Genomic DNA, 27,368 nt, shown 5'->3' with positions numbered 1-27,368 from the left:
TTCCTCTTCATTTCATAAGTTCCTGGAGAAGCCACTCTTTATGCTCCATTCAAGGCATTTTGACCATAGAGTTTTCTTTTTTTTTCCTCTCTCTTTAACTCCTCAAAACCCCATGGGATGAGGAACCCATTCTGAGAAATATGTCACAGCAACTTTTGAAATATAGAAAGCCAAGCAATTAGTGTCAGATTTTCCCTTGGGGAAAAAAGATTATATATATATGTGTGTGTGTGTGTGTGTGTGTGTGTGTGTGTGTGTGTGTGTGTATACATATATACATATATATATACACACACACACATACACACATATATATATACATATATATACACATATATATATATACACACACACATACACACATATATACACATACACACACACATACACACACACACACACACACACACACATATATATACATACATACATACACACACACACTACAGAGGTAACTCAAGGAAGTTCTGTACTAGTGGTACATTGTATAAATGATAACTTTTGATAAAGCAACAATCTATCTTCTCTGGGAGAGATTTATGCCATCTTTGAGTCATTAATAGTATATGACACTGGTTTCCACTCAGAGCTGAAACAAATCATCCTAGAGTTTTTTGTTGTTCTTGTATCAGGTATATTTCAAAAGCTTTTGAATTTATAAAATGTATGGAAATTTACAGGAATGAAGTTGACCAAATGTACATTTAATGGGAAAACCAAATCAAACTCAGATGTAATCTCAAGGTGTTTTTGTGGACTTCATATTCCTCTTCTTTTCAGAGGGGCATTGGTTTCTTTTTCTGTGATGTGAATTTAATTGGTTCCAGTATAAGTTTAAATTCAATAAACAGGTGATTACCCACCATGTGCAAAGCCATACACTAGGTGCAATCATGGGCTGTGCTCATGTAATCCTTACATATACCCAGTGATGAATATGATCCTATTACTTCAAAGAAAGTCTTGTAAAAACTATGACTCATCCATGATTACGTGACTAATCAGTGGTATTATAGGAATCATAAATCATGTTATTTTATCCTTAAATCGATTATACCTTCCAATAAAATTATAAGGAGAAAAGTCTTGAAAATACTTCCTTGTCCACATTCTATTGATTGTTGCAGGATCAACAATCTGATTCATCAAAGGAAGATTCTGTTGCTGACTCATTAAAGGAAGATGATGTTGGTTAATGCCATGACTTTGGAGTCAGGCCAACATGGGGATGAACCCTGGCTCTTCAGCTGTGGAGAAATGTCATGACTTTGAATAAAGTTGTTTGGGTTTTAACTTGCAAGCCTCAATTTCTTTACCAAACAATAGTAATACAACATTTCATAAGGTTGTAATGAGAATCGAGTACAATACTGAACATAGAGTATTTAGCAGAGCACCCAGCAAATTGTACAGATTCTTAGTAGTCATTATTCATAGAGATAGTGGTGGGATAAGAAGATAGTATACGAATTGGCTAACAAAAGATATTTATTGTGTTCAGGGACTTATGAAGAATTTTCTTATTAATAAAATTGTATTGATCTCACTGAAGATGTTGGTGATAAACAGCCCGCATAAAGGATTTGTCAACTTTAGGTGATGCTTTTTTAAGATATTTTAAAATATGGAACCAGAATAGAACATTTTTAGGTTATGTCCATATTTTAATTATTTTGCTAATGGATTGGGAATAATGGCATGAATAAATTCTGACAGGTGAAGAGTTCCCAGCCCTCTTTAAGAAATGCATACAAAACTAATTATATATATTCTTTGAGTCATTAAAAAAAATTCTACAGCTGTTATACAGTGGTTATACAACTATTTTGACAGGCTCTTAGAACAATTTCTCCCCTTAAAAATCATTCACTTTCTACTAAAATTAATGTCTAGCACAATAGGTCAGAACTTTATCTGTAAGCCAGGAGAAATTAATTTGGTTTTCATTATATGTAGATAAATTAATTTTGTTACAATTAATAAAAAATAATTTATATAACGTATGACAGAGAAGTTTGGCTTTAAAAATACTCCTGGTACAAGGAATCTAGATTGGGAATATACAGGATCAGTCTTTATTATACAGGTATACAGACATCTATACAATTCAAGATTGATTATATTAAAACAAGCTGAAGTTTCCCCAGATTTAAATATAACCATAGAGTTTCATTTATTTCCTGTAGACTTCTCCACATTAACTTGGTCAACATACATCAAAGTGTTTAAAGTGATAACCTTGGATATTTGTCTATATACTATGAGGTTGGCAAAGTACAAAGAACCTTGTGCAAGAATCAGAATCTTAAATATAGTCTTTGCAGATTTAATCTTTCATGAGAATAAAATAGATAAATGTAAGAATGGTTCATCCTTTAAGGGTAAGTTAAATTTTGTTACTGGGAAATGACTTTTGAAAATGATATCTCTGGATTCAAAAAAGAAATCTCCGTTTGTAAATATAAAGGGACAATGTGTGTGTGTGTGTGTGTGTGTGTGTGTGTGTGTGTGTATTCTAGTTTATTCATACCATTGTCACCCTTTTAATTAATCATCATCTTTTTAACTAAACGATAAGTTTTAAGGCTTTAACCTTTAGGTCCTCAGTGAATGATCTATTTCATAGCAAAAACATCTTAAATTCAAATTATAATCCTATTTTCATTTCTTTTTCTCAGATGATGAAACATGCTTGGAATAATTATAAACGTTATGCCTGGGGATTAAATGAACTGAAACCTATATCAAAAGAAGGCCATTCGAGCAGTTTGTTTGGTGAGTAGAAAGTGCTTTGGTTTCTTAGTGACAGTAACTTTTCTCCGATTGATGGAACTTGTGGGTGGTAAAGTTTGTGTGCCCCTCCAGGCCATGTTGCTAGGAAACTTGCATACCTGCTGCAATTATCTGCAAGGACTGGGCATAGTGTGTCCTTCAGACAGAGCACTCTACATTTGAATCACTTGAGTACCTTTCAAAAAAAATACTGATGCCTGGGGAACAGTCCCAAAGATTATCATTTAATGGCTATGGGTGCAGCATCAAGATTTTTTAGCTCCTGGGGTGATACCCAGCAGAGGAGCGTTTGGTCCGCTGCATTAACTAACTGCTTCTTGTCAGGTAAAAGTTGTGTCTTTATCGATAAGCTTTATTGATCACCAGCCTGCCATGGTGATCTTCACTGTATCTTGGTGACTCTCAACTTTAGCTCTGGGTTTCTCCTGTTTGTGCCGTGGAAGAGAAAGTGAGAATGGATGGTCAGTTATTTGAATGTCCATTTATCTGCGTTGGCATGCTTCATTGCATTTTGTCCTCACGGCATCCCTTTATGTTTGGTACTGTGGGTATTAATAGCAATCCCATTGTGACGTGAGGAAGCTAGGGAACAGAAGTGTTAGGTGGATTCCTTGGGTCACAGAGCTACCATTGTCATTCTCCTCACACTTGATTCTTTTTTATCCTGCACAGTTTTGCCTATAAGTAATAGGATGAAGGAGATAGAGTCTTATTCCAACACTTCTTAATTCCACATAGAAAATGTGACTTTTTATACTTTAACTGAAGGTGTTAAATAGTATCAAATCATATAACAAACAACAGAATCAACTGATATTTATTATGCATTAAGCACCATTTGTGTGTCATCTCCCTTAACCTCATTATTATACACATTTTATAGATGAGAAAGATGCAGCTCAGAGCATAACTTGCCCATGTGAGCCACGTACTAACAGGCTGAGCTGGGGCAGAACCCAGGTGTGTCTAAGGTCAGAGTCTGTGGTCCTCTTTTCCATTTATTCAGGATCTTCCATGTGTTTGGCTCTCCTTCCAGTACTGGTGTTAACACAACACCAGTCTTTGCAGAGTTCATGGCCTTGGGCAGAAGAGCTGTGTGTAAACAGTGAGTTGTCAGAGCATTAGAAGGGTCAGTAGATATTCGTCTGAAGTTCAGATATTCATATGAAGTTGATTTCAGGTGGGAAGAAGAGAATTGTAAGAACAGTTAGGGAGAGCTGGCAGAGTAGAAGAAAGACTGGTTGGTCCATCACAGTGATGCAGACCTGGAAGAGAGCCCAAACCTGGAGTAGTGACAGAAGTGCTTTCAGGTGTTTTTATAAAGTGTTTTCAGGACACAGTGACCAGTTAACATGGGTGTTGAGAGTGAGGAATTGAAGACAAATTTAGAAGCTTCATGCAGACTCAGAGGCCTTTGTTTTTTCATTGTTTCCTATAACTTTTTAAAATCGAATTCTGTTTTTGCTTTTATCCCTATAAAAGTTGCTTGTATAATTAATAACTCAGTTTTGTGTAAATTTGTCAAAATCTTTGTCAAAGAGATTATTTTGTTCTTTGTTAACGTGTTGATGATTTTTTAAATTATTCTTAAGCATCGAAACATACTAAGTCTCTTAGTATGGAATGTGCATATGAAGAAGACAGGTCTTTTCCATTCTGAGGAAGTTTACAGGCTAAAAGAGATGCATACAAGTAATTATAATGGAAGGCAGAAAGTGATGAACGCAAGACCAATGTAAAGTCTTCATGTCAAGGGAGTTCGAAGGAAATGAATCATAAAGTCAAGATGGAGTGGGTGGGTGGAAGGGGAGGTTAGGATCAGTCAGGCCTTCAAAGAGAGTGAATTCCATTTTAGAATAATGGCTTCTTAGAGCTATCATAATTTTAGATCTAACTATATTTAAAAATTTTGCACAGGTGCACTTTGATGTGATTACATTCAAATTAATATGTGTGTTGCTCCTTTGTTTCAGATCTACTTTTTGTTGCTGGAGAATTCAGTCACAAGTGAAATGTCTAAGAGATTATTTTCTACAAGTTCAGAAGAAACTTTAAAGATTAGTGTATCAATTCATAGCCTGTGATTATTGTTAGTTTGGTTTTGATGCAGCTTTTACACTCTCTTTTACTGAAAGAAGTTTAGACTGTGTTCATTATTACTATTATTAATAAATTCTGTATTCTCCTTTTCCACGGATGGTCAATTTGCTTGTATGTGTGTCAAATATTTTAATCAATAAATGTTTTTCTGATATTTTCAGGTAGTATTAAAGGAGCAACAATAGTAGATGCCCTGGATACACTTTTTATAATGGAAATGAAAGATGAATTTGAAGAGGCAAAATCATGGGTTGAAGAAAATCTAGATTTTAATGTGGTGAGTTAAACAAAAATTGCCAATTCACTTTTTAAATCTCAGTTTAACATGGACAAATTCTGTGGTGGGGCCAATTATTGTGCTATATACCATAGCAGAAACAAAGAATGCATGTTTAAATAGTACCATACTATATTCTTGCCCCTGTTACTGTGGAAGTACTTGTTTTTGTTTTTTAGCAAATTAGGAGTAAGGAAAAAGAAATTAAAATCTGTCAAGGCCAACATGTGCCAAGTGTTGGTGTTCAAGTCCCATAACCACCCTATGAGATGGCCATTATTTTCACACTTGTACAGGCTATAAATTGGAGCCTCAGAGGCTTATCCAGATCACACAGCTAGTTGTGTGTCAGAGCTGTGAGTCTAGCAGAAATCTGTGTGGCTCCATGCTCATGCTTTTGCACCGTGGGCCATGGCACATTGTTTTCATTTTATTAAATTAACTTTTGTTAATTGGAGTACAGGGTACCAGGTGGTGAGCTGCAGTCCAACAAAAGACCACAAGAGAAACTGCAGTAGAGAAGCTTATTACTCATGGGTCCTGAGGAGGTACGCAGCAGGCCTCCAGGGGCCACACAGGGAGGTCAGACAGAGTATAGACAGAACCTGGGGCACATACCTTTAGTAGGGTGGGTATAGTGCTTTGGAGTCAAATTGGTCAATTTGTACCGGAAAGAGCTACGTTTTGGTAAGGTCCACAGGAGTCTTTTGTAAGGTGTGCACAAGGGGAAGGCCCTGAGGGGCTAGGGAGACGGTTGATCACAAGGGCGATTGGGGGAGTCATGCCAGGAACTTGGATTTGCTTGTGACTGCGTGGGCTTAAGGCCCCCCACAGGCTATGTGGCTGCCAAGGCTGCAATACCAAGGAGACCTCCACTAAACTCTCAATATGCATCCACTGTCACATAAATAAGGCTTCAAAATTTGTTAGTTCTATACCCTTGTCTGCATAAAATGTTGTCAATATGTATTTGAAGCCTTTAAAAATCTTTGCGCGTGTACTGTCATTCTTAACAAATACATCAAAATCTATTGTATACCAAGGAAAAGGTTCAGAATTAAGGAGAGCAGACACTTCAGAACTTCTTGATAATTTTGATTTGGGAGGACAGCATCTTGTCAGAGCTCATCTAATTCCATAATCAGTGTTTTGCCTCATGATGAGATTGGCAAAAAACTTGTTTTAAAAAACTGGAAGAGGGGCGCCTGGGTGGCTCAGTCGGTTAAGCATCGGACTTCAGCTCAGGTCATGATCTCGCGGTCCGTTGAGTTCGAGCCCCGCGTCGGGCTCTGTGCTGACCGCTCAGAGCCTGGAGCCTGTTTCGGATTCTGTGTCTCCCTCTCTCTCTGCCCCTCGCCCGTTCATGCTCTGTCTCTCTCTGTCTCAAAAATAAGTAAACATTAAAAAAAAATTTTTTTTAATTAAAAACATAAAAAAAAAAAAAAAGCGGAAGACTGTTGGCCCAGCTGTGTTCTAGTCATTCATTTATGTTTGCATTATTAGTATTTTTAATCAGAGATTGTTTCACAGAAAGCCTTATAAGCTTCTTGTCTATCTGGTAAGCATTCGATAGTATCTGTAAATCTCCATAACCAGGCACAAGCAACATGCTGTATGTTGAAACTGGACATAGAAAGAGTGTTTCCCTCTCAACACCTCTACTTTGTGGAGCTCTTGTTCTCTCACAGACCCAGTGAGGACAGCAGTGTCAAAATATTAAAGATCGATAAAACTAAATCTTTTTCCTAACTCTTTGCATTAAAAACCTGTATAAATTAAAAGTTTGAATATTTTGTTTCAAGGCTGCATGCTGAGCTTAAGATTCTCTCCCTCCATCTGTACTCTCTCCCTCTCTCTAAAATAAATATATATATATATATTTTTAAAGAATGAATATTTTGTTCCAGCTTTCTTATTAGTTGCCTTGTATGCCCCATTTTGGAGATCACTGCCTTAAAGGACATTTAGATAAGTCTGTGTTTAATCTGCCTTATAATTGAATTTGGAATATAAAGGAGACATATTCCAACATAAAAGGACCTTGGAGATCAATGTGTTCAGCTCTTTCATTTTAAAAATGAGAAAACAGGGGGCGCCTGGGTGGCTCAGTCAGTTAAGCGTCCGACTTTGACTCAGGTCATGATGTCACGGTTTGTGAGTTCCAGCCCTGCGTCGGGCTCTGTGCTGACAGCTCAGAGCCTGGAGCCTGCTTCAGATTCTGTGTCTCCTCCTCTCTCTGCCCCTCCCCAACTTGTGCTCTGTCTCTCTATGTCTCTCAAAAAATAAATAAATGTAAAAAAAAAAATTTTTTTTTAATGAGAAAACAGACCCAGGGAGCTGGTGATTTGCTCAAGGTTCTACAGCCATTTGATTGGAATGACTTGTGATAGCTCTAATATTATCAATAGAACTGAGAATGAAAAATCAAAGCAGTGAAAAAAAATTGTTTCTTCTTGAGGGTTTGTCATCTCTTACTAATATCTCTGTCCCATCTTGTTATTTATAAGTTAAATTAAAATACCTACCTTTAAATAGGGCTTGTCATCAGCTATCTATGGGAGAGAAAATGGTTAATGTATTCCCTCCCCCAACCCCTCTCAAGAAAGGTTGGGAGAATAGGAACTGGATTCCGTCAAAATCAAATGATTTTTTTTTTCCTCCTGTTATCCAGTGTTTTTTCTTTCTTGTTTCTTTAATTCAAGTATAGTTAACATAATGTTATATTCGTTTTGGATATATAGTGATTCAGCAATTCTATGTATTTCTCAGTGCTCAACAAGATAAATATATTCCTAATTCCCTTTATCTATTTCACCTCTCCTTCCCCTTTGTTAAGAGGATATTTATATTTTTCAGTTTTAGGGGAACCTTTGTACTGTTTTCCACAGTGGCTGCACCAATTTGCATTCCCACTGACAGTGCTCAAAGGTTTTTTTTCTCCATATCCTCACGAACACCTGTTATTTCTTATGTATTGTGCCATTCTGACAGGTGTAAAGTGATATCTTGTGTGATTTTAATTTGCATATCCTTGATGATTAGTGATGTTAAGCATCTTTTCATATATTTGTTGGCCAGTTGTATGTCTTTGGAAAAATGTCTATTCAGGTCTTCTGCCCATATTTTAATTAGATTGGGGTTTTTTTATCTAAAATTGTATAAGTTCTTTATATGTTTTGGATATTAACCCCTTATCAGATATATCATTTGCAAACATCTTCTCCCATTCAGTAGGTTGCCTTTTTGTTTTGTTGATGGTTTGCTTTGCTGTGTAAAAGCTTTTTATTTTGGTGTGGTCCTAATAGTTTAACTTTGCTTTTGTTTCCCCGTCTGAGGAGATATAGCGAGAAAAATGTTTCTACAGCCAATGTCAAAGACATTACTGCCTATCCTTTCTTCTAGGAATTTTATGATTTCAGATCTCACATTTAGGTCTTTAATCCATTTTGAATTTATTTTTGTGTATGGTCCAGTTTCATTCTTTTGCATGTAGCTGTCTAGTTTGCCTGGCACCATTTGATGAAGAGACTATCTTTTCTCCATTGTATGTTCTTGACTAGTCATACATTAATTGACCAAATAAATGTGTATTTCTGGACTCTATTATGTTTTCTTGATCTCTGTGTCTGTTTTTGTGCCAGTAACAAACTGTTTTGATTACTACAGCTTTGTAGTGTATCTTGAAATCTGGGGTTGTTGATACCACCAACTTTGTTCTTTTTCAAGATTGCTTTGGCTGTTTGGGGGCTTTTGTGGTTCCATACATATTTTAGGATTATTGTGCTAGTTCTGTGAAAAATGTTAATATTCTTATAGGGATTGCATTCAATCTGTATATTACTTTGATGGTATGGACATTTTAGCAATATTAGCTCTTCTAATCCATGAGCATGGAATATCCTTCCATTTATTTGTGACTTCTTCAATTTCTTTCATCAGGGTTTTAGTTCTTAGAGTACTCCTCTTTGGTGATGTTTATTCCCAGATATTTTATTATTTTTGGTATAGTTGTAAATGGGATTGTTTTCTTAATTTCTCTTTCTGCTGCTTCATTGTTAGTGTATAGAGATATGGGGCACTTGGGTGGCTCCGTCGGTTGGATGTCCAGCTTCGGCTCAGGTCATGATCTCACGGTTTTTGAGTTTGAGCCCCAAGTCAGGCTCTGTGCTAACAGCTCAGAGCCTGGAGCCTGCTTTTCATTGTGTGTCTCATTCTCTCTCTGCCCCTCCCCACTTGTGCTCTGTCTCTCTCTGTCTCTCAAAAATAAATAAATGTAAAGAAAAGAAAATAAATGCAACATATTTCTGTAATTAATTTTGCAGTTTTACCATATTCATTTATCCAAGATTGAATGATTGACATCTATAGGAAAGTAGATGTCAGTGATGCTCTACCTGAATAGTATCCAGGTCCCTTGTCTTTTAATTACAAAATTGCTCCCCCAAACTCCCCAAATCCTGCAACAATTCTTTGCTTTCATGACCAGCAGTAGTCTGAGAAACTGTGGAATCATTTATTTAAAAGAATGAAGCATAAAGGCCTCTCAAGCTAACAGACAAGGTAACAGAAGTTGGTTGGCTGACCTCAGACCACTACCAGGTGACATGAATGTGTTCCGTGGGCGGTGGGGACCTGTGAGGAAGCAGAGGGAATCTAATAGGGGATATTAGGCTGTGGAGAAGAGCCAATTTTTGTGCTTCCTTACTTGCAGGATAAAGCAGTCGGACTGTTCTTGAGTGGTTGCTTAAATGCTGACCTTTAACGTTGTTTATTTAAAGCTATGTTTTTGTTTTTTAACAAGATTTTATCCAAATAATTGACAGACTTGTGTAAAATACCATTTTAGAACTGTTATTGATAATCTTGGCCTATGTCTTTCAAAATATACTTTAAAAGTCACAGCCACAGTTCTCAAATTTCTGTTTCTTATAATACTATTCCTAATGTGAGAGGTCTTGAAACATATTTGTTATAGTTCTCTCTGGGTGTTGCCATATTTTCCCTTAAAAAAGCATTTATCAGTAACATCAAAGTGATAGTACTTCTCATCTTAAAATTAGTAAATAAAATTCAGGAAAGCTGTATTGTTTTACTCTACTAATCATTGTTTTATAAAATTCTTCAGCTTCCAATTTTCTGGTTGGTTTTAATATGTCTTATATGAGAAATCGTTTTATATTTGCTCAATTTACCCAGAGGATCAGGTGATTATATCAATAATTACACAGCTTTCTTTTTGAAAATGCAAACTTTTTCCGTTTATCTGAAGGACGGAGACATTGGAGAAGCTTATTAAACAAAGAGAGAAAATTTGTTTTTATGGATAGCATGTAATATGATTCCAGCTTGGATAAATTATTGCTTGTTTTTAAATTAACTTTTTTTCCTGATAAAGTATTAATTATAATTGACAGTGTCAGGGTATTGCAGAAAAGTTAATGCATCCAAATTTATTGCAAGGGAAAAATCAGAATGAAACTGAAACAAACACTACTGTTGAGGGTTGGTTTATCCTGTGGTGCTCTTGAGCATCAAGAATAAATGTGTTTGTATGTGAAATATTCAATTTGCATCACTTACAGGTGTAAAGTAAATGTTTTTTTATTGGTTTATACTATCATTAACTAAAACTCATTTTCTTTTAATTAAGGCATAGCAAGTTGATCCATTTGCATACTTGGTAGCACAGAGTTCAAGTGGCTCTAATAATGGGCTTAAAATAAATCACTGAGATAATATATAGGAGCAAGGGCTTCCCAGGTGGAGCTTTGTATTCCATTCAAGCATCTGTAGAGGAACACAGATCTGGGCAGACCTCTAAAGGTAGATTCCAATGCATGAGTTTTCTGGTTTTAATTCAAAGTAATCCTAAAACCAAGAATCTGAAACACATCCTTGGTTACTCATTATTTATTTCATTCATATGTTATTTACTAAACACGTTTTAAGGTCAGTTACCCTCCTGGAGCTTATAGTCTAGCAGGAAAAATAGAGTACTTAGCTGGGGCCAAGTTCTCTTGAGGGAGGAAGAAAGGAAAGAGGAAACCACCATTTAAAGAGTACAGAGACATGCCAAGTATTATGCTAGGTGATTTTTTTCCATAGGTTATCTCATTTAGTGTTTGTGACAACCTTACAGGGTAAGTGGTATTGTCCCTGTTTTTATAGATGAAGAGGTGATTAACTAATTTCCAAATCACACAGCAAGTAAAAGCTGTGGGTGAACAAGATCTGCCTAACGCAGCGACCCTGTTTTTTTTAGAGAGGAAGTGCAGAGAGTTGTGAAATACATATAGGCAGCCAGAGAATTTGAATCCTCCCAGGTTAGGCATGTAATCTTCATATCACAGCACACATTAAAGGGTATTGTTCCACAGGTATTCAATAAATTCTAATTAAATGAACGAGAAGTTATCTTGTCCTACTTCTCAACAGACTATGCTAGACTCAGAGAACAAGATGACAGGGCGCAAGGATAACTGTACTGTGTCATGTTTTGAAATAGTTAGAGATGACCTGGACTTCAAGTGCAGTTGATCTACTTGTTTTTTATCTAGCCTACTTCCAGAAGAGATTTGTGGTGACTCCTGCTACTGGAAAGTCTTTAACATAAGAACAAATGATCAAGAGTTTCATATTTAGGCATTTCTAAGTTCAGTTCTGAGTGCTGCCTATTCTTTACTGTCACCTCAAAGAAGTATTGATTACCTAGATCCTTGCAGGAGAAATATTGAAAACTGTGTTCAGTATTAATATTATAGAATATGTAGAACTTTTCTCCAGATAATAATTTTTATATAAAACCTCAGTAAATGCCAAAGTTATATTAACTATTAAAAAGCATTTTTCTTCATTGAGGTAAAGTGGTATCTCTATGACAGGGAGGGCTTTGAGAATGACAAAGGATAGATGATTAGCCTATTCCAGACACTTACCTAGCAACACACTAAGATGGTGGTCTTTGGCAAACACATGGATTGTACTTTTTTTCTTTATTTTTTTGTATTGCAGTAAAATACACTGGTACCATAAACTGGTACCATCATAACCATTTTTAAGGGTACAATTCAGTAGTATTAACTACTATAATATTAATAGTATCATATTGCTCTGCAACCATCACCACCATCCATATCCAATTCTTTTAATCTTGCAAAACTGAAACTCAGTTCCCATTAAACACTAAGTTCCCAACCTTTATCCGTCCAGCCCCTGACAACCACCATTCTACTTTCTGTCTGTATGATTATGACTACTCTAGCACCTCCTATAAAGGGGATTCATAAGGTATTTGTCATTTTGTGACTGCCTTATTTCACTTAGCATAATGTCTTCAAGGTTCATTCATATTAGAGCATATGTCAGAATTTCCTGCCTTTTTAAGGTTGAGTAATATTTTCATCAGATGTATATTCCACGTTTTGCTTATTTACTCAGCTGTCAGTGACAGTTGGATTACTTCCATGTCTTAGCTATTGTGAATGTTTCTAGGAACACAGGTATCCAAATGTCTCTTTGAGATCCTACTTACAATTGTTTTTTGTATACACCCAGATGTGGGATTGCTGGATTGTATGGCAATTCTATTTACAATTTTTGGAGGAACCACCTTGCTGCTTTCCACAGTTGCTACATTGTTTTACCTTCCCACCAATAGTGTGCAAGTGTTCCAGTTTCTCCACATTCTCACCAACACTGTTATTTTCTGATTTTGTTTTTTACAGTAGCCATCAGTAGCAGATGTGAAGTGGTATCTCACTGTAGTCTTGATTTGCATGAATTGTACTTTTTATCATAATGAGTACTGTATGTTTAAGATAACAGGCGAACTTAATCTCTTCCCTTTTTTTTTTAAGTTAAAGTACAATGTTGACATGCAATGTTATTTAAGTTTCAAGTGTACAATGTACTGATTTCACAATTCTACATTATGCAATGCTTACGACATTAAGTGTGGTTGCCCTCTGTCACCATACAGTGTTACTACAATATTATTGACTGTATTCCCTATGCTGTACTTTAATTCCTGTGATTTATTTATTTCATAACTGGAAGTTTGCACTTCTTAATCCCCTCTGCCTGTTTCCCCCACCCCTTCGGCTCTGGCAACCAAAAGTTTGTTCTCTGTATTTATGAAGCTATTTCTGTTTTGTTTGTTCCTTTGTTTTGTCTTTTAGATTCCACATATAAATGACATCATATATGATATTTGTAAAGTTTTATGATATTCATCTGACTTATTTCACTTAGGCTAATACCCTTTTGGTCCATCCATATTATCTCAAATGACTTATCCTTTTTCATGGCTGAGTAATATTTATGTGTGTGCGCACGGGCATGCATATATCTTTTTGAATTAGTGTTTTCATTTTCTTTCATTAAATACTCAAAAGTGGAATTACTGGATCATATGGTACTTTTTTTTAACTTTTTTAACGTTTATTCATTCTTGAGAGACAGAAAGAGACACAGTGTGAGTGGGTGAGGGGCAGAGAGAGGGAGGCAGAATCTGAAGCGGGCTCTGGGCTCTGAGTTGTCAGCACAGAGTCTGACGTGAGGCCCAAACCCACAAACCCCGAGATCATGGCCTGAGCCGAAGTCAGATGTTCAACCAACTGAGCCACTCAGGTGCTTCAATATGGTATTTTATTTTTAATTTTTTGAGGAACCTCCATACTGTTTTCCACAGTGGCTGCACCAATTTTATTCCCACCAACAGTTTAATAATCCAGACTGTTCTTTTACCCTACTTTTCAAGAAAATAAGCTATAAGGTTCCCTGTTGGAAGGACGTAAATAAGTTAACCTCACAAAGCAATTTTTGGATCATCTCAAATACCTGAATGCGTACTTGACATAGGTCCAGAGTTCTATGCCATAGACCATGAAAGAAGTGACTTCTGCTTTAGTATTTGCCTTAGTCTATTTTAGAATAGCATTATGTCTCTATGGAGGCAAATAAGTTAATTATCTGTTGAATGGAGTTATTCAGTATTTTTATCTGAATGCAAATCAGTGCCTGCCAAGCGTGATGATTTAAGTTTTGGCTTTAAAAGGATACTGAGATGTTCTGTCAATAATTAGTGATAGATTGGACTACTAGTTGAGGGTCCTTCTGGGTCTGCATAGTAAAATCTATTCACATAGAGAAGATGGTCTACCTTTGTGGCCTAACGCTTTGTTCCTCTTAAGAGGCTTATCATGTTACTTAAACATGAAACTAAAAGCTGCTAGGACATATGTTACACTAAGTTACATTGTTTAATATTTCAATTTAATCTGTTAAAAGGAGTTTTATACTTTTAATCCTCGAAATAATAATACAAAACACACTTTGAAATACTACTTATAATCCAAGGTGTCTGCTAAGCATAAACATAGGCAAGGTGTATGGGCAGTTACCACTCTTAAATCAATGTCTTTGAAAAGTCTCGTTTTCAGCGTACTTTTCAGTAAGGCAAAACATAGTTATCATATATGTTAGGAGTGGAGCAGTTATTATTAAACATAGTTACTGCATTGGATTGTGGTAGGGCAGTTATTAATGCTTGCTTTTCACTTACAGTTCATTGAGTAGAAAGCTGGTGGGGAGTTTGGAGGAATAGCTAGCAAAGAAGTAGTCTCTGATTTGAGGGCTCAGAGAATTACCCTTAAAAAAAGAAGCCTAAACATTTATCCACGGGATACAGGTGTGCTGTTTCGAAGAGACACATGCACCCCCATGTTTATAGCAGCACTATCAACAATAGCCAAAGTATGGAAAGAGCCCAAATGTCCATCGATGGATGAATGGATAAAGAAGATGTGGTATATATACAATGGAGTATTACTCAGCAATCAAAAAGAATGAAATCTTCCCATTTGCAACTACGTGGATGGAACTGGAGGGTATTATGCTAAGTGAAATTAGTCAGAGAAAGACAAAAATCATATGACTTCACTCATATGAAGACTTTAAGAGACAAAACAGATGAACATAAGGGAAAGGAAACAAGTTATATAAAAACAGGGAGGGGGACAAAACATAAGAGACTCATAAATATGGAGAACAAACTGAGAGTTGCTGGAGGGGTTGTGGGAGGGGGGATGGGCTAAATGGGCAAGGGGCATTATGGAATCTACTCTTGAAATCATGGTTTCACTATATGCTAACTAATTTGGAAGTAAATTTTAAAAAATAAAAAATTAAATTAAAAAAAAAGAAGCCTAGGAATTTGGACCAAATACTCAGAATATTATTAAAATATTTTTGAAAATTTTGAAAATAAAAGTCCTCTTCCCAAGAGACCTTTTTCAATTAAATACAATTAATCAGATCTGTCATGCCATGTAGAATCATAAGAATTAAGAATTCCTTTAGTATAAGTTTGAGTCTATGTCTGTTCTTTAGGGAAAGGCTGTGCCTCTATAGTTCCTCAATCAAAAGAAAACTGTGGCTAAATCTGTGCTATAAACTAAATTTGTTATTCTAATGGTGAAGCCCATTTCATTCACTGAGATTAATTAAAATCTATCATTTTACAGAAAATTTTGGTGAATAAATTGCTTATAAAAATATCAAATAAATCCCTAATAAAGTTTTCTTGCTTGTTTAAAATTCTATCTTGCCTAGTGGGAGAAAGTTAATCCTTCAGACATTCATTCTGAAACAAGGATTTTGAAGTGTTCACTTTTCCTCTTGCCCAGATAGAGTTAGGTTCTTTGTGCTCATAAATCAAATCTGTTGACTTGAAGGAAGTCAGTAGAAATATGGAGCATAGTATTAAGAATTAGGAGAGGGAGACATGCAAAATGGTATGTTGAATTAAACTCTTTTATCCATTTTAGCATTCTTTATCAGTTTATTTCATAATTCACATAAATGTATAGTGAACTAGATGACAGAAATATTAAGGGATAAACTTACAGAAATTATAAGTCTAAGACAACCAGTATAAAAGATTAGTACTGTGGCCTAATTTTTCCATAATTTGTCATACTCACCTCTTGATTCTAGGTGTGACCTTACTTATACCATATATTTTACTTAATCTATATATGAATGTGGTTAAGTGTGCCCTTCAATTCAAAGACCGTTGGTAGAGGAAAGTCAAAATGAAGGAGGCATTTCTCCAAGCCACATTTTTTGATGGTTAGGCTTTCAACCAAAAATGTCCACTTCCACTTGTTTATCAATTGTGATATTAACTAATAGGTGCATGCAATTTAGCCAGAAGACTGGATCAACTTCTCAACCTGGCAACCACATATGACAGTGCACTAGAAGCCGTAGAATATTGGAGCATATCCCTGCGATGTAACCTTACTTAAAGATTTAAGGAAGGTAACTTTATTTTAAAACAAACACAGATCAAGGAGATTGCAAAATAAATAAATCACACAAGATTTTAGTGTTACGGGCTGTTTGCGACTCCCCTCCTTCACATACTATCTTCTCCCTGTCCTAATCCCTCTCTGTCATTAGAGTAAGTCACTAGAAAAGTTTTAGAACATCTTAAAAGATACTGCATGAATATTGGTGGGATGAATATATTCACTTTAATTTAATAATATTTTTTAATGGAAATCATAATCAGAAATTAATAAAGATAGCCTATAACCCTGATTGTAGAAATTCCCTTTTGAAAATCCCGATACCTTATATGAAGTATATCAAACCCAAAAGGAAGTTTGGTCAAAATACAGTATTTCAAAAGAGGATTTTTTAGACATTGAGAAAGAGGACTCCCATGAGGGTCAGAGAAGATGTGTCAGTTTGCATTCTAGAATTTAGAATATTAGGATTCTGGAGTTTCTGATATTCCAGTAACCCCTGAGGAAATAAACTAAGATAGGCCTTGGTTTATGTCGCCCGAGTTACTGTGCTGTGGGTAATGGCAGCTGTTCTCAGCTGAGTGCATTATGCCAGGCACCATACACAGTGCTTTACATTCAGACTCCTAGTGCCTTGTAAGGAATGCGTTGTCCCTTTTTACAAACAAGAAAACAGAGACTCAAAGAGAGTAACTGACTTGCCCAGGATCTCACCCTCAGCCTTCAAGCCCAGGTCTTTCTGACTCTAAGGTAGTCTTTTTATGGTCTGTTGTTTCCAATATAGAAAACCAGTTTGCTATGGTGGGAGAATCTTTATTTTCTTCGTCCTTTTTATCTAAGGATCTGTAAAGTGAACAAAAGTATCTAAATCTCAGTCTTTTGACCTAATCACATAATACAGCCCAGAATGTTGAAAGATCTCTCAAATTAAGCTTTATAAATAATTTAGATTTAACTATGATAAAAATAAGTAGAAAAAATAATGTTTGGAGTTCTAATGTCATTCCAGTTTTCAAAAGGGGGAAAATATGATGATTCTCGAGTAGTCCTAATGGTGATGTGACATTCCTGAACAAGGCTTTTAAAGACAAGGACACAGCAGTCACTGGAAAGCTGCATGGGTTCACTAACAAGCCAGATTTGCTTCTTGGACAGGCTCACTAGACTGTTAGATCCATGAAATTCAAAAGGCAAAGCAACTGACTTTGAGCATGGTGTTTTGCAAGGTCATTTCTCAATATTTTATAGAGCAAGATCAACAGAATTTAGGTTCTAGAATACATTGCTGGATCAATATCTGGTTGAACAGCTGTACCCAATAAGTGATTGATGTCTAGCTGAAAATATATTCTGATGATATTTGACATGGCTCAGTCTTCTACCTTGGTAGTAATTTTTATCAGATGTCTATATCAAAGTCCTCATAACCAAAATTTTCATAGGAGGAAGAGAATGCATATCTAATAAACCCATAGCCAGGATAAGAATATAAAAATCACTTTCACAGATTTTAGTAGGTAGAAGTGCAGAGGACTGCTCTCAGACTTAAAAACTGAAAAACACAAGTAAAATACAAGAGTTTAAATTCCTTTGATTTTACTATAAGACACTTTACCTTTAGACATAAGAAATATAGCGTGTGAACCAAAGTAAATTAGTGAACTCCCTTCCTTTTTCCTTATCAGTGATTTTGTGGAATAAAGAAGCTTTTACCAATATGCCAACAATGCTCATTCTGAATGATGCACCTCAATGATAAATTGCACCTCTATAGAGTCAAATCATATCAGGTGCATGTTGCAGATTATGAAATACTGTTAAACGAGCCCACTAAAGAGCCTTATGATGCTTTTGCCTACCTCTGGCCCACTAATTCTCATAAGTTGTTTTCATCCTTTACAGGAAATTTTTTGAAAAATTTTTAACCATAAGTAGTTGGCTAGCTTTCATTGTTAGATCCTTATAACTTTTTAGCAAGAGCATGGGGCAATTAAATGAAAATCTATGTGTATTTGTGTTTTCTGGAATTGTTTCCTCCCACTAAAGTGTAGATTCCATGAGTCTGAGGACCTTGTCAGTCTTCATTACCTTGACCCTAGGGCTTATGACAGTGCCTGGCACATAGTAGTTGCTTGATAAATATTTGTTAAAAGAAATAATGTCTTGGATGATTTTAACTAAGCTCATCTGCAAGACATTGACTCCATATAATATAGTTTGCTGTTAGCCCCTATGATTATCAGTGAATGGTTGGACCTTATGTAAAAGGGAACAACTACTGAGTAGGCCAATGAACATGAAGAGAAGCTAACCAAAGATTAAAGAGGATCTTACCCCTATTGTAGGTTAGCTGTGTGAAATTTTCTAGTAACAGCATGTAGGACAGGTCTATTTAGTAGTCAAGTCTTGTAAAATAATACAAGTATTGGTGATAAATACTAATTATATGCCACAACGGTATGACCATTAATAAAGGGACTTGGTGCATTATCATGGAGGTGATAATAGGAGTCAGGACAGCGCAGAGCCATGGGCCAGGAATCGGAGTACTCCAGTCAAATTCTGATTCAACCACTTATTTGTTGTCCAACCTTAAAAATGTCACCATAACCACTCTACATCTCAGTGTCTCCATTTGTAAAATAGACATAAGACTAGTAATTATTTCACAGGGCTGGTGTGAGTATTAAAGGATGTAGTTCAGGTAAAGAGACTAGCACAGGACCTGGCACACTGTGGATAATGAAAGCAGGCTCCTTTATGCAGATAAAATTTCTTCCCAGGAAGATGTCCATCCTAGGCCCCAGGCAGGAATTTGGGAAAAAGCACTGGGAACCCAGGTCCCCCCAACTTCAAATTCTATTTGCATTCTAGCTCTGCTACTTTAACATGGTGGGAGAAGAACGCTAGAATAATGTTCAACCACCAGCCAAAGTACAGAGTCTGAATGGCCTTTCAGGAAGAAAAAGCAGGCAGATGAATAAGATAAAGGGGAACACAACAGAACAGAAAAATAAAATGTCCTGGCCCTGCGGCATCTGCACAAATAGAGAATGCCAGCTAAGTACCGTATCTGTTGTTGAGCAGAGGGCGCATAACTTAATTTTAGAAATATTTTATAATTGTTAAGAGTCAAAATTATTTTTGTTTACATATATTTTGACATTGTTAAAAGAGAGGAACATTTTCTCTTGTATGTAAATTGCTCTGGGCAAACATAAGATGGAGTAAAATTTAAATATTTGGCACATTTTATCATGATGGCATTTTTCTCAATTGTGTGCTATCATTTATGTATGAACCTTCTTTATTCTATTTCCACAGAATGCTGAAGTTTCTGTTTTTGAAGTAAATATACGCTTCGTTGGTGGACTACTCTCAGCCTACTATCTGTCTGGAGAAGAGGTAAGATGAAACAATAAAATTACATTTTTTGGAGTAAAATGTGCTTTCTATGGTACCTATTTTCATATTTTGATGGGCCTCAAGCATACAATGAATTGTCATATAATATATACTAATTAGACCAGCACACTGGGAGATTTGGGCACAAGTTGTAAGGAAATGTTAAGCAATGCCTTTAAAAAAGCCTGCCTCCATTCCGTTAGGTGTGGTGTGGTTACAACCATAAATCACCTATGCCTGTTGACCAATTAAAGAGGCTTAGTGCAACGGCAGGCCTGTGAATGATTGTTTTTTCCTTAAAAATTATTTTAATGTTAGCATAATGTTAGCTTAATAAAAACCTTTTTTAAGGTAGAGACATTTTGACAGGTAAGATATAAAAATTACAGTGTTTAAGAAATTGAGAGGGTGAGTGATATCAGCCTTGCAGTGAGAAGCCCTGTAGGCCAGTGTGTCCCTGTGTAAAGTGCTTTGGAGCTCTTCCTAGAGCAAAGCTCAATTAATTATCTGTTCCGAGGAAAGCAGGAATTTTTCATTTAGCTGCCTTTTATTGACAGATTAAGAAAGGATTTTTGTATCATGCTTGTATAGAGTATGAATGCTATTTTCTTGAAAGGTTTTGGACAACTTTATGAATATCTTAAGTTTCCACTAAGTTGTTGGAGCGGACTTCGTCTTTAATGTTGACAGTATTAAAAGCTGACGTCAAGGCAAAACAGTCAGATATTTCAATTTCATGTCAGTCAGATTTGTGTGAGCCTCAGCATTCTGGCTAGAGTGGATCTTACCTAGTGTAGTATTTCATGTATTTCTATGCTCCTTCAAACAGATTTAAGCAGAGCAATAAATGTTTAATGAGAAAAGCTGCTTGACTTTGTTCCTGTCTCTCGGGTACTTTCCTAGCCATAACAAAGCAGCCCGCGCAATCTTAACGTTCTCTCCGTCTTTAGATTTTATTCTACCGTAGATATTTTTAAAGTATATAAATGGCTTCTATATTCCCCTATATCTGTCCTGTTGAAGTGTTAAATTCTTTTCTTCGTTATAGATTCTGTCGCCTTCTCAGCCAGGGTAAAGAGACTTTCTGGCACATCATGCCTCTTCTTCCTTTTTTCCAGTCCCACATAACTTCATGTGTTCAGTTTAGTTTAAGATGTTCTAAGCATTAAGCCAGAGAATCCATATTTTTAAAAAGATATACTGAAAATTAATGTTATTTTAGTTAGCAAGTATCTGCTTTTAGAATATTTGTCTTTGAGTGTCCAGTGCCTGGTATTCTCATTGTTTTTGACATGACATACTTACACTGAACTTGGTTTTAACTTTGTTCATCATTTATGTGGAGGTGAGACAATTTGGAGGAAGTAAGAATGGCATGCTAGCATATATCTGGGCTCAAATAGGATAATTGAGCATATAAAGAGAAACAAGTAACATTTCTTTTAAATTTGCATCATATTTAATTGGGATATTTTTTTCACCTGTAACAGTGACTTAAGTTTATATACATATATATTTCATATGCATGTGTGCTTATTATAGACGTATATTTATGTACTTTATATAACTATAATACCCACAGATATTTTTCCTATAGATAAAATCATTTGCCTCAGATCTTGTAAAGGTGCTTTTTTATTCCATACTTAGATAACTTTAGTAAACTAAAGACTACAAAGAACACCTCCATTGAAAATAATTCTTTTAGTGTATTTGTTTTATGCTTATCCCCATGCAAAACATTGTTTTCATTACATCTAGATTGTCTACATTTTAATTTTATAAAAATTACTTAAGGTATTTTCTTTCCTACATGCATTTCTGTTTCTATAGAATATACTTTTAGTACATAAGGATTCATCTTCTCAGCATAGTTTTTGCATAACCAGTCTCTAAATGTTGGATAGTTGGGTTTTTTCTAGTATTCCTGGATTTTGGATAATGTAGCTAATAAATATTTATTCTCTAAAGTGGGATTTCTTGGTGAGAAGTGATAAATACTAGACTTTTGTAACACCATCTCCTCTTTTTTCCTCTCAGTTACCTCATCACTGACTATTTCATTTGACCAATGCACTCAGGGGAGTTGTCCATCAGGAATGTGGTCAAGAAAAATTATTTTACCCCAAACACTCAGGGAATAGGCTATCAGGAATGTGGTCAAGAAAAATTACTTTACTTCAAATCTGTGCTTAAGCTATTTGTCTCCATATCAAAACAAAACAAAACAAAATAATTGAGCATTCATTAATAGAAAGAACATCAATATGGCCAACTTATGAATTAGTTAGTTTCAGATTGTTGATAATGTTCTATACTGTATTTTTTATGTAAACTAAGGTATTTACTTATCTTGTCTAGGAAAATTCATCTTCCTAAATCATCTCATAGAGGGGTTCTAAGTCACAATAATTTAACATTCCCATTTCATTGCTGAGGCTCAGCAGTATTTTGAGAACATCTTATAAATCACCATCAGAAGTATATAGCTCCACATTGATATAAACACAAGATTCTTAAACTTATATTGCAAAAACAGAAGAGGAAGTACCAATTGTTTGTGTTACATGCTTCAGGAAAATTACAATTAGAAACACTAAATAGTAATCAAGAATTCCAATGGAATTCTAAACCCTACCAAAATTACAACGGGAATATGACATACCTGTTGATAAATAGTTGGATTGTAGGGACATATTCAAAACTTTTAAAACACCCCAGCTCATTTAAAATATTTTGTAGTGCCATTAAAAACAGTCAAGCCATGGGGCGCCTGGGTGGCTCAGTCGGTTAAGTGGCTGACTTCAGCTCAGCTCGTGATCTCATGGTTCGTGGGTTCCAGGCCATGTTGGGCTCTGTGCTGACAGCTCAGGCCTGGAGCCTGCTTCAGATTCTGTGTGTGTCTCTCTCTCTGCCCCTCACCCACTTGCTCTCTCTCTCTGTCTCTGTCTCTCTCTTTCTCAAAAATAAATAAATATTGAAAAACTTAAAAAAAAAACAGTCAAGCCACAAGATTTTCAGTCTATATACAAAATGCAAATAATCACAAGAATTACAAACAGGCTAGAGATAAGATGAATAGTAAATAGGAATGAGTAGTATTAAATATAAATAACATAGGTAGTATTGCTCCATTATAAGCTCAAGGGAAACTAAAATCCTCATTCGAGATAGTAAATAGCAGTATCTAGAATATCATTACCCAAAATGTGTTCTACAGAGCACTGGTTTCTTTTTTAGACATGTCAGGATAAGTTTGTATCTGTATACATACTAAAAATAAGTTCAGAAAAAGCTACATCTTATATTCTGTCTTAGAAATTCACAATGTACAGAAAAAGAAACTAATTGAATTTTATTTATCCCTGTGTTTTCCATACTTAACTATAACCTCTCTCCTTTTTTCCTAGTGTAACATTTGCTGAGTTACAAATAATGTTTCCCAGAACAAATTTTAGGAAACCTCACTGTAGAGTAAGAGTAACCTAAGCAAAAACGATATTGAAAGTTGGAAAATGCAAAAAAAAGATATTACAAGAGAAGATGATACATGTGGGAAGTAGCATGCATAAATATATCACGTATTATTTGTTTTACAGGAGCAACCAATGGCTTTCTTGAGCAGAAAGAGAATTTAACAGGATATAGTAATGCCACAGACTCATAGTGAGGGCTGAAAACAAGTTGGAAGTAAGTCTCAAGTTGCCACAGAGAATCTCTGTGGCTGGATAATCACTCTGGGACATCTTAGAATTAATAAACATGCCCTATTTTTTCTACCTTTGTTAAGACACAAAGGCCCAGGAGAATGACATCAGTTGGCATGTGGCCCCTTAGGGATCTTGGGGAATGAAAGAGAGGATATGACAGAAAAAAATCTTCCATAGGGTTTGAATTCAGTGTCCCTTGAAGACTGAGTAAAGATCATTCCTGAAGAGGAAACTGAGGCCCTATTCAAAGAGTGGAAAGAGTAGATATTTTGAAGCCCCCCCCCCACAAAAAAAAAAAAAAAAAAAAAGACACAACGTCACTATGATGAGTAAAGGTGTCACAGGAAATAGACAAACCACATAGAAACTGATAAATTTAATGATATGCTTGAAAAAACTTTTCCTGATTTGCAAAACTACTTTATTCTGTAAATTAAGAGAGAACATTTAGAACTACCAAGATCAGAGGAAACATTTGACTAGTATGTTTTATGTATGTGAACTAGAAAAACAAAAAAACAACTCCTGGGTGCTAAAACCATTGAAGAACTAGCTGTCAATGAATAAAGGTCACAAAGACATCTGATCTAACACAGGGGAAACACACATAATGGATCCTTATATTAAATCAGTTTACTCCGCCAAGATACCCTTCATTTCAAAGGTGGCAAAAGTATTGTTACCCAAATTCACCAAAAGAAATCAACTGCTCCATACACCACTACAGAAGATTGCTGAAGGACTTCCTGAAAAGAGAAGTAGCTAATGCCACTAAGTTTAGGAATGTCAAGGGGAAAAACATATAGGAAACTGATAGGATTATGGAGTGGAGAAGAGAGAAATAAGATTGAGAATATGAGTTTAGTGGTAGAAAGATTCACTCTTTTCTCATAATAGGATTCAGACATTTGGGGTACTAGGGTTCTAGCCATTAATTTTGTAGAGTTTTATTAGTGACTAATAATTATAAAAATGTTTAGAAATCCCTTGGAAACTCAGGATGCATCGATGGGGTTCCCTTTCAAACTCAATATCTGCCACCATCTACGAGAATAAAGTCGTCTTCCAGACCATTCACCCGTCTCCTGCCTTATTCTGCAAAGAAATTAAAGTGACTTACAGTAAATGTGCATAATACACACAGAGCTGTTGAAAACAGAGAATGAAGTCAGAATATTTTTTTAATTAATGTTTTTATTTCCATTCCAGTTAGTTAACATACAATGTTATATTAGTTTCAGGTGTACAATGTAGTAATTCAACACTTCCATACATCACCCAGTGCTCATCATGATAAGTGCTGTTCTTAATTCCTATCATCTATTTCACCCATCCCCCACCCCTCCCCTCTGCTAACTATCACATTGTTCTCTATAATTAAGAGTTCTTTTTTGTATCTCTCTCTCTCTTACCGCTTTTTTATAAACGCTAAAAATTGGATAATGTAAAATAACCCACATGTCACCTTATACATACTAAATTTTCCATAAAATGTAGAACTATCTGGTATAAACAGGAAAAAAAATCCAGCAGAAATACATTAATACCCATCTCCCCAAGTCCTGCCTAAATTGTAAAAATTGGGTTTAGATTTATATCCTCCTCTCTGGATAGTAATTTAATTATGGTCTCTAATAAAGTTGATTTGAATCCAGAAAGCAGAAATATCAACAGAGGGCATAATTGCAAAAACACACACACAAAAAGGATTGAAAAAAAGTCATAAAACTATAAGATCAAAATATATTAAGCCTATGCAATTAATAAATAACAGATGTGAGTAGTACAGTTTAAAAGGAGGCCTGAAATAATGGCATAATGAAATAGAAAAATTAAGTAATTGAATTCTTGAAGAATATTTATTATATGTTACAGACCATAAAATTTTTTTAGTAAGATATATGTGTAATGCCACAGTCAAACTGTAACACTGGGGGGCACCTGGGTGACTCAGTCGGTTAAGTGTCCAACTTTAGCTCAGGTCATGCTCTCATGATTTGAGAGTTCAAGTCCCACGTGGGTCTCCCTGCTGACAGCACAGAGCCTGCTTTGGATCCTCTGCCTTCCTCTCTATCCTTCCCCTGCTGGTTCTCTTTCAGTCTCAAAATCAATAAAACGTTTAAAAAATATATAAGATTGAGCATAAATGATACACATATTTAAAATGGTGAAACCGCTTGAAAATTTTTAAATCTCTTAACTGGATCAGGGAATGAATCTATAATATTAAAATAGACTACTCAACAAACAACTAAAGTATAAGCATCCCTTTAAATTCGGTGGAAAGTAACCAAGGTTGTTCTTAGAAAAACACCTCATTTTAAATGTCTATAGTATGAAAAAAAATACTACATGGTTAACTAAGTCTATATTAATTAGCAGAAAAGAAAGGGAAATAGCAAAAGTAAGAATACTAAATACATTGTAAGATGAGAAAAGGGTTGGATTTCCAAAACTCCTTTTCATCAATATTCTGGGAAAAAGTTTGGGGGGAAGAACTTGGTAACAGAAAGACCCATGTTGGAGGAGGAGGAGTTAGGGAGGCTAACAGGGAAGTGTTGGATTGTTAGATGAGTTAGGGTGCCAGCAGGAGAGCTCTCGTGGGTGTGTGTTTGAGTAGAGCTGCACCCTGAAGTGGTGTGGGATTGGACGGCGATGCAGATAAAGCGGGGAGTCACAACATGAGAGAAGTAGTGATGCTGGTCGCATTCCTGCCAGGCACTGCACACTGTTCCTTGCCTTGAGACATACCTGAGAATAAAAGCACCTCAAATCCCTGCCCTGTGGATTTTATCTTCTGGAGAGGAAATGTAGCTCTTCTAAACCAAAACAGTGACACTTGAACAGACCTGTAAGAAGAAAGGTTTGTGTTTTTGGTTTGTTAGTTTTGTTTTTGCAATGATAGGATAACAAGGCAGAAAACGGACTTAAGGATATGCACATGACCCGACCATAGCTCCAGCTTCTTAGCCTTTCCATCAGTCTTGCACTTTCACACCATGTAAGGATGTAACCACACAGCCCTTCCGGCAAACCTCCACTGGTCCTTGTGACTTTGTAAGTTGAGTCTTTTTGATTCCGCCTACAGAGCCTTTAATAATCTGGCCTCAGCTTATCTTTTCTAGTTCTGTTCATTGTGCCCCTCATACACCTTCCTCTGTAACTACAATGTGCTTTTTTTTTTCCTTCCTAAAATATTCCAAGCACATCTGTGCACTTTTTATATCCACACTTGCTATCCCCAGAATGGCTCTCCCACCTCCCCCAGCCTAGATATGGCCCTTCAGTGAGGCCCTCCCTGACCCGACTGCTGGTACCACTTCTACTCCTACAAGGAGGAGTCCAAGACTCCCTTCCTGCATCCACTGCGCATGCTGTTACCACTTGTTGTTCCTGGTCCTCTTACTCCTCCACCGTCCCTTTCCCCAGTAGAATCTGTGTAACTCAAAAATAAGGATTAAATTTCTGCTGTTTTTATATCCCTTTGCTGAACACTGTGTGTCTAGCACTAGAAAATATTTAGTAAATGTTTCTGACTAAACCTTTATCAGGCCTTCTGTGACTTTTATTTTTTTTAAACCCAACAGAAAATTCTTCTAATTTTAAAGCAAAATCTGTGCATTGATAATGTAAATAAGCAAATGGCCTGGAAGATTGAGGCAGTGTGTTGAGACAGAAAGAATATATAACAAGGTGGCTGAAAATATGCACAATCTCTGATCCCCTGTGTAAGCCCCCACAGCTGTACCCCACTCCCCACCTCAACCCCTC

The 27,368-nt window shown here is 36.0% G+C and overlaps 1 protein-coding gene across 2 annotated transcripts in view; it reads left to right on the top strand.

The window, feature by feature from the left end:
- MAN1A1 (mannosidase alpha class 1A member 1) overlaps nucleotides 1-27,368 on the top strand; it is a 163,564-nt gene that overhangs the window by 37,873 nt on the left and 98,323 nt on the right. For both annotated transcript variants that reach the window (XM_045057964.1, XM_023254299.2), the window contains exons 3-5: nucleotides 2,679-2,775; nucleotides 5,055-5,170; nucleotides 19,807-19,887. In XM_045057964.1, the coding sequence (XP_044913899.1) occupies nucleotides 2,679-2,775; nucleotides 5,055-5,170; nucleotides 19,807-19,887 (294 nt within the window). The remainder of the gene's footprint in view (nucleotides 1-2,678; nucleotides 2,776-5,054; nucleotides 5,171-19,806; nucleotides 19,888-27,368) is intronic.

This window comes from Felis catus, chromosome B2, assembly GCF_018350175.1.
Source record: "Felis catus isolate Fca126 chromosome B2, F.catus_Fca126_mat1.0, whole genome shotgun sequence".
Classification (NCBI taxonomy): Eukaryota; Metazoa; Chordata; class Mammalia; order Carnivora; family Felidae; genus Felis; species Felis catus.
The sequence above is the reverse complement of the archived record's forward strand: the minus strand, read 5'-3'. Positions and strand labels throughout refer to the sequence as shown.